The sequence below is a fragment of the Loxodonta africana genome, chromosome 1 (assembly GCF_030014295.1).
Source record: "Loxodonta africana isolate mLoxAfr1 chromosome 1, mLoxAfr1.hap2, whole genome shotgun sequence".
Lineage (NCBI taxonomy): Eukaryota > Metazoa > Chordata > Mammalia > Proboscidea > Elephantidae > Loxodonta > Loxodonta africana.
Genome location: NC_087342.1, coordinates 83,601,278 through 83,610,095, shown reverse-complemented (window position 1 = coordinate 83,610,095; position 8,818 = coordinate 83,601,278). Strand labels below are relative to the sequence as shown.

Below are 8,818 nucleotides of genomic sequence, written 5' to 3'. Positions count from 1 at the left end.
CCCTGTCCCATTGTTCTGGGGATTGGCTTTGTTTCTGTGCCCAGGCCCATTACTTGTTACTGTGTTTGCAGATTTGGGGGCCCCTCTGTTCTCTGTCTTACTGAGTCTCTAGGTTCCACACTCAATCCCCTATTTCCTCCCTGATGGTGTAGACTACTTCGCTTTTACTTGATTCTCCTCTAACCACACCAGTTTCTTTGCTATTCCTCAAACAGGCACCCTCCAATCTCAGGGCCTTTGTTTCCTGTCTTAATTGGCCGTTGATTTTTCAAACCAGATGAAATTTCAGCATCATGAAACTTCAGAATTCTAAAGTACAAAAGCTGCTGTTAATAATGTCATCATCTTTAACAACCATCTTCAAAGCTGTAATATCACTGCGGAAAATGTGATCACAATTCTGTTGGAAAATGATTTCCACCTGAATTTCTATATCTGGCCAAATTATCAGTCAAGCATCAGAATAAAATTAAGACATTTTCAGACATGTAAACTCCTAAAAATGTATCTTGCAAGTCCATTAGAAGATGTGCTGCACCAAGCAGTAAGTCATGGATCTAGAAAAAGAATATTCAATGCAGTCAGCAAAGGACACGCTTAATTTTTTTAAGATTAAAGAAAATACAGCAAAGGAAATACTTAAAGATCACAGGATGAGAGTCCTATAACGGTCCAAGAGAACACCAGTTCAGAGAAAGCAGAATGGAATGGCCTACTGAGATGTTTTGAAAAGGAAAATGAAATCCATATATTAATTATTTGAATATTGAGAAAACATTTACATTTGTTAGTAATTGAGTATAAATCAATCAGAAGTGCATAGTAAACTAAACAAACAAAAAATAAGACAATTTTAAAATCTGAAAATAGAAAAGCTATATAAGAAAGGAAATGTTACGTTACACTAAGCCGTTCAGGTGGGAATAATATTTAAATAGGCATAATAATGTAAATCCTGAATACAAATCAAACCAAGAGTTATATAATTATACTATGAGGATGAGAGTTAGAAATTTTAAAGGCTAATTTCTGGGGCTAAAAAATAAATAAATAAATAGCTGCAATTCAAATTCAGTGAATAAAAGGGATATAATACCAATAGCCTCTTGGGATTATCTTAGAAATGGAACTCTGATTTAAAATTAGAATATCAATCTACATAATTTCCAACACTAACATGCTAAAGAAAAAGACTATCTCAGTTTTTGTTTTTTTTTTTAAAGACGTAGAATATTCGTTGGTACAAAGCAACATCCACTCATGATTTTTAAAAGAGTAAAAGAAATCTCACCAGAATACAAATTGGAAGGAAATTCCTTAATTTGACAAATAGAATCTTAAAACAAACAAACAAAAAAATTATTAGTAATACTAACCCACCCAACCCAGTACCCTTGAGTTGGAAAGGACTTTCTTTAGAATAAGAAACAAGACAAGCAGAAGCATAGCTTGTTTGTTGCTGTAAGATAAGAGGGAGAGACAAACATGCAGTTTTAACAGAAAGTTCATTCAATTGTTCCTGACAGAACACCTTTTTCAACACACCAGGATGTTTAATAGACTTACTGATGGTAAGAAGAATGCAAGCATGCAGCCTTTGTTCACGTCACCCATAAAAACTCTTCTCCTCTCACGTGTCAGAAATTATTGTACCGTGTTTGGGTGCGGTAATGTGTCCCATTTTGCAAAACACTTCCTACTATAAAACTTTTTGTTTTCACTTCAGACAGAATGTCAGACTGGTGTTTCATTATGACAGTATATTTTACCAAACTTTCTTGGAACAGAGGGAGTCCCTATCATTAGTGGTTGTTATTAAAAAACCACTTCAGTGTTTAAAAAAAAGAAGACATGCTATCCAATTCCTTTCATAAGATTACAATAACCATGAGGAGAAAACAAAACAAAATGAAACAGTTGAAAGATACATAGGATAATCTCATTCATGAGGATAACTACCAAAATCCTCAATATAAATTTAGTCATTTGAATTCAATAGAAAAAAAAAAAAGGTTGTAATCCAGTGTGATATCATCTAGGAATGCAAGGATAATAATATCAGCCAATGTAGTCCACCAAATTAACATTAATATGTTAAAGGGGAAATTTTTAGTCACTTTAATAAATTCCTAAAAGAACACTCAGTAAAATTCTGCATTCATTTGAGAGAAAATCTTTTAATGAAGTGAGAATTAAGTTTTCTTAAAATGAATACCTTTATCTAAAACCTGTTGCAAACATTTAAGTTGGTGATATTTTTAAAAACTTTCTCGTTTTAAAATTAGAAATAAAATCAAGAATTTTCTCTCTCTTTCTAATAGTCGACATTGCACTCTAAGTTCTTACCCAAATAATAAGACAAAGTGAATTACTTAGTTTTAGGAATTACAACCAAATGGATAAAGCAATCAGTATCTGCAGATGACAAGTTGACTGTGTGGGAGTTTGCCTTGGTCAAGATCAATATGCAAAAATAACATTTCTCTAAACAAGCAAAATATAATAATAATGTTGCTATCAGCTGTTGACAAGTTGGTTCCAAAGCATAGAACCCTATGTACAACAGACCAAAACACTGCCCAGTCCTGCACCAGCGTCACAATCATCCTTGCTTCTAAGGAGCATTCTGTCTGTATTTCTTCCAAGACAGATTTGTTCATTCTTCTGGAAGTCCATGGTATATTCAATACCAACTTCGTAATTCAAAAGCATCGATTCTTCTTCAGAGTTCCTTATTCATTGTCCAGCTTTTGCATGCATATGAGGTGACTGAAAACACCATGGCTGGAATCAGGCACACCTTAGTCCTTTAAGTGGCATCTTTGCTTTTTAACCTTTTAAAGAGGTCTTTTGCAGCAGATTTGCCCAATGCAATGTGTCGTTTCATTTCTTGACTGCGGCTTCCATAATGATAATTGTAAAGTATGATTTAAAATACCTTTCAAGTATGGAGAACAGATCTGCCACTGCTGCCTCTAAAAAACCAGGCACCTCCTTTTCCACATCCTCAAGAGGTCTACTTTGTGTAGCACTTGCTTCCTCAGGTGGCTCAGTAAAAATTAAGCCAATTTGAAGACATTATTTCATAGCTTTATTTACATTAACATTTTTCTATGATTTCCATTTCCTCTTCATTGTTGTAGATTCATAGGCAACTCTTATGAGTTTCTTCAGTGCATCCTTCATGTCTTTATTCCTCAAGGTGTAGATGAGGGGGTTGAGACTTGGAGTGATGGCGGTGTAAAACAGCGTGAGGAACTTGCCCTGGTCTTTGGAGGTACTGTTACCTGGCTGCAGGTACGAGTAGATGAGGGTTCCATAGAAGATTGACACCACAGTAAGATGAGATCCGCAGGTATTAATTGCTTTTCGTTGGCCTGCTTTGGACTTCATTCTAACCACAGCTCGGGCAATGTAACCATAGGATATAAGAATAAGGAAGAGGGGTGTAAGGACAAAGACAATACCTAAAGCAAAAACAGACATTTCAACTGCTTTTGTGTCTACGCATGCTATCTTGATCATAGCTGGCATTTCACACGCGAAATGATTTAAAATGTTGTTTCCACATCTAGGTAAATTCATGGTAAGTGTACATAATACTAGAGAACAGGCCAAACTAATACTCCATACCATGATAATCATCTTGAGGCATAGATGTGGGTTCATGATTACCAAATAATGCAAGGGTTTACAAACAGCTGTAAAACGATCATAGGACATAACAGCCAGGAGAAGGCACTCAGTGGAGCCCAACCACATATAAACATAGAGTTGAATGACACAGCCCACAAAGGTGATGGTCTTATTAAGTCCCCACAAGTTAACCAGGAACTGAGGTACAATGGTGGTGAAACACAGGTCTAGAAAAGATAGATTCCTGAGGAAAAAATACATTGGTGTGTGCAGACGGGAATCCAGGAGAGATGCAAGAATGATGGCTGTGTTACCCACCAAGGTAATTAAGTAGAAGATGGTGACAACTCCTGACAGGATCATCTCCAGTTTGGGATTATCAGAGAAACCAAGCAGAATAAAACCATGTAGAGAACTATCATTGTTTTGGCCCATAGTCCTTCAATGCCTAAATCCTAAATTGAGAAGAAAAAGATGGAGGAGGAGGAGGCAGAAGGAGAGGGGGAGGAAGAGGAGAAGAAGGAAAAGGAAGAGGAATAGGAGAAGGGAAGAAGAAGAAAAAATTACTTGTCAAAACAGACTAGGTGATTTAATGACATACAAAAATAAACAAATGGAGGGAGTTTATGTTAATAATGGAAAAAATAAATGGATAGAAAATATTCCAGCCAGATAATCTGGTATTTGTTGTAGTTTCTTTCATGGTGATGAGGTCATAACTACATTTTTTGTCTAAGTGACCTTGGAGTATTCACTTGTAAGTAAATGTCAGAGTTTTCAAGAGATACAGTTCTATACTTGTGTGGCCCTATGATTCTCATTAAAGCTAGTCACTTCGTTAGAGAGTTCACCTATAAATCTATCTACTGGCTAATGTCAGAACGAAGTAAGAGTATTTCTCTTTTTCCATATGTTAGTGAATAGCACTTTTGATCTCCCAGCCTGTTATATAAAAGGTCTGGCATTTTTCCTTGGCACCTTCATCTCCCTCATCCTTAGTACCTAACTGATCACCAAACTCGTAAATTTGAACGCAAAAATATATGTTAACTATCTTCTAACTTTTTTAAATTTCCACCAGCTAATGCAAACCACTGTCATCTCTCTTTCACATTCTGCTAATTCTACCTTTACATTCAGGTTTATCCCTTTATATTGTTATTAGATTTAAGAAAAGCATGTCATCTGTGTACTTAAAAGCTGACAAAGGCCTTCCATCACACTTAAGGAATATTCAAACTCTTTAAGATGGTCAAGATAAATCTTCATGATTTGGTTCCTGCCTGGCCTCATTCTTGTCTCACAGATCACTTTACCCGTATTCACTTACTAGCATTTTCTGAGTTTTTTGACAGGTCAGGCTCAATCCCACCTAAAGTGTTACAGAACCGTTCCCCTTCTTCTCTGGGTAACTTATACTCGTTCTTTAGGGTACTACTTGAGTATTTTTTGTTTGAAGAGGAATCCCCTGAATGCACAATCTCTTTTACTTTGTCCATTATATCATGCAGAAGGAACTCTTACAGACAGCCAGTGTAACATGGAGCTTAAGAGTATAGTCAGAAAGCCTGTGTTCACAACTCATCTCTGCTTGGTATTTAGCTATGTAATTCCAGGCAAGTTACATAACTCTTCCTGGATCAGTATTCTCTTTAAAATTGGACAATAAGAATATGTAGGGTTGGATTGTATGGGAAGTCCTAGCTAGAGCAATATGATAAGAAAGAGAAATAAATGGCATCGAAATTGGTAAGGAAGCAGTAAAACTATACCTATTCAAAAGTGATATGATCCTATTAATACAAAATCCCTGAGAATCCACAAGAAAGTGACTGGAATTAATAGAAGGATTCAGCAAAGTGGCAGAGTATAAGACCAACATACAAAAATCAATTGTATTCTTCCACACTAATGAAGAAAACTCTGAAAAGGGAATCAGAAAAACAATACCATTTACAGCAGCCCAAAAGATAAAATACTTAGGAACACATCTACTTAGGGATGTAAAAGACTTATACAAAGAACACTACAAAATGCTACTGCAAGAAACCAAAAAAGAACTTCCTAAATGGAAAAATATCCCTTGCTTGTGAATAGGAAGTCTTAACATTGTGAAAATGTTAATGCTAACCAAAACAATCTATAGACACAATGCAACCCTGATCCAAATTCCAACAATATTCTTTAAGATGGAAAAACTAATAACCAGATTTATATAGAAAGCAGAGAACCCTTGGATAAGTAAAACGTTACAAAAAGAACAAAGTGTGAGGCCTCATACAACGCAATCTCAGAACCTAATATTAACAGCTATGGTAGTCAATAACAACCTGGTCCTGGTACAATGACAGACACATAGACCAAATGAACAGAATCGAGAACCCAGAAATAAATCCATCTACCTATGGGTTTTTTTTTTTTTTTTTTTTTTTGTACCTAATCTTTGACAAAAATTCGATGGCCATTAAATGGAGAAAAGATAGTCTCTTCAATAACTGGTAATGTGAAAACTGGATATCCATTTGCAGAAAAATGAAACAGGACTCATACCTCACCCTATGCACAAAAACTAAGTCAAAATGGAAACTATAAAGTTCATGAAAGAAAACATAGAGGCAACACTAGGAGCCCTAATTTATGGCATAAATAGAATACCAGGCATAATTAAAAATGCACAGACTCTAGAATATAAACTAAATAACTAGGATCTCCTAAAAATTAAATACTTATGCTCATCAAAAGACCTTTCTAAAAGAATTAGAGAACCTAAGAACTGTGGAATAAATCTCTGTCCATGTCATATCTGATGAAGGTTTAATCTCTAAGATATACAGAAAATGTCAACAACTCAACAATGAAAAGACAAGCAACCCAATCAAAAAATGAGCTAATGACATGAAAGGACACTTTACCAAATAGAACATTCAGCCACCTAACAAATACATGAAAAGATGCTTGCGATCATCAGCCATTAGAGAAATGCAAATCAAAACCATGATGAGATACCATCTTACCTCTACAAGAATGAAACTGATCAAAAATTCAGAAAACAATAAATGCTGGTGAGATTGTGGGGAGATTAGAAGTCTCATACACTGCTGGTGCGAATGTAAAATGGAACAACCACAACTGAAAATAATACCATGCTTCTTTAAAAAGCTAGAAATAGAAATACCATATGATCCAGCAATCCCTCTCCTAGGAATATATCCTAGAGAAATAAGAGCCGTCACACAAATAGACATATGCACACCCATGTTCATTGCAGCATTATTCACAATAACAAAAAAATGAAAACAACATATGTACCTATCAACAGGAGAATGGATAAACAAGTTATGGTACATACACACAATGGAATAGTACACAATGATCAAGAACAATGATGAATCCACGAAACATCTTGCAGCATGGGTGAATCTGGAGGGCATTATGCTCTGTGAAGTAAGCCAATCACAAAAAGACAAATATTGTATGAGACCACTATAATAAAAACTCAGGAAATGGTTTACACACAGAAAGAAACAGTCTTTGATAGTCACGAAGGAATGGAGGGGTGGGGAGGAGAAATCACCAACTAATTAGTAAACAAGCGTTAACTTTGGTGAAGAGGAAGGCAATACACAATAAGGGGAAATCAGTAGAACTTGACCAAGGCAAAGGAACAGACTTAGGGAAACACAAGGGAAAAAAAAAAGGCAATCACGGTAAATACTATACTATAGCATATATAACTATATAACTTCAAACTGGGGCCATAATCCAATAGCACACACATTCACCAGACGAACTGAATATATTGGTCAATGCAGTCATTTCAAGATAGACATTGGTTGATTTCCTCAGAATTTGTTTTTCAAGAATAATGATTTGAGCCTGGTTTCTACCATTGACCCAGGTGGACCGAAAGGAAAAAATATGTCTTTGAAATGCCTCAGAAGCGGTCACACACCATTAAACCCACTGCCATTAGAGGTCTATAATATCTGAGCAGGTGGATGAATAAATAGTATTTATTTTGATACACATGTTGGTGTGTGTAATTGTGCCTAGCTCCTAAATAAACATGAAAATTATATTAAATTTAATAAATTTTATTAAAATTTAAATTAAAACTTTAAGTTTAAAATATGTAAAATTTAAATTCAGTTACAATTATAAGAAAGTGAAAATAAAAATTATTGTAAAATTAAAGTCCATCCCATGCTGTTAATTATTTTCATAGTTGATTATTTTCATTATCCCTACAGCCCCCAAAGATTAAGTCAGAGGGGCTGCAAATCCTCCTACTGACACTGGGAGCCTGCAAATAACTTCCCATGCACATGAGGTTTGGAAACAGATCCAAAATACCTGGGTCCTTTCCAGCTCCACAGTCTTCATAAATATGTTTCAATTCTTCTTTTCAATTTAATCTACAGTTTTCCTCCTTTATTTCTGCTGAATCAAAATGTTTCAAATCATAAATAAGGACATAGCTTTATGTCTTGCTTTTATAGTAAAGAATAACTTTCATCTTTCCTTCATAATATAGATAGAAAGATTGTTCTGCAGATTTACAACATATATCTAATCTTAGATTTCTGACAGAAAACCAGAAGAATCGGCCTATACAGGTCTAAGTTGTCTTTCTTCTGCCTCTGACAAATTGTTTTACCACCTCAGCCACACCATTTGCTAAGAAATAGTAAAGATGTACATTACCGTGCTCCAGAGCAAGTCACCCTGAGGTTCCACTTCTCAACCTGTGTTGAGCCCACTGTGAAGAAAAAGGATCCTAGTTCAGCATTTGCTCCCCAGGCTGCAGCTCTCTCCTGTGTTCCCTGCGGTGCCACAGGGAATTCTGCTGTTTACCTGACCTGTGTTAAGGTACAGATTCTTGACAGGACTCCTCCCTCTTGAGCATGTGATTTCAGATAAGGGGGTGAAACACGCCACAAAGTCTCACTATTTTAAACGAACTTGCAAATACTAGTTCTTAACACTGGAGAAACCTTACACAAAGTGATCAGATGATTCCAAGCCCCTTCTGGGTGGACTACAACCACCAACAGTTCTGTTACCCAATTAGTTAAATGCTTGCACCACCCAGGGACTCCAACTCAGAATAAAAATTGAATAAAGTTTCCCAAAATAGCCTGAAAATTCAGATCATCAAGATAAATTATCTAAACCACCCAGG

General features: G+C 35.7%; 1 protein-coding gene across 1 annotated transcript; it reads right to left on the bottom strand.

Annotated features, from left to right (window-relative positions):
* Positions 1-3,111: 3,111 nt before the first annotated feature.
* On the bottom strand, positions 3,112-4,730 carry LOC100664416 (olfactory receptor 2W1-like). Its single transcript, XM_003422184.3, has one exon. The coding sequence runs from the start codon at positions 4,069-4,071 to the stop codon at positions 3,112-3,114; it is 960 nt and encodes a 319-aa protein (XP_003422232.2). The 5' UTR covers positions 4,072-4,730.
* Positions 4,731-8,818: the final 4,088 nt, after the last annotated feature.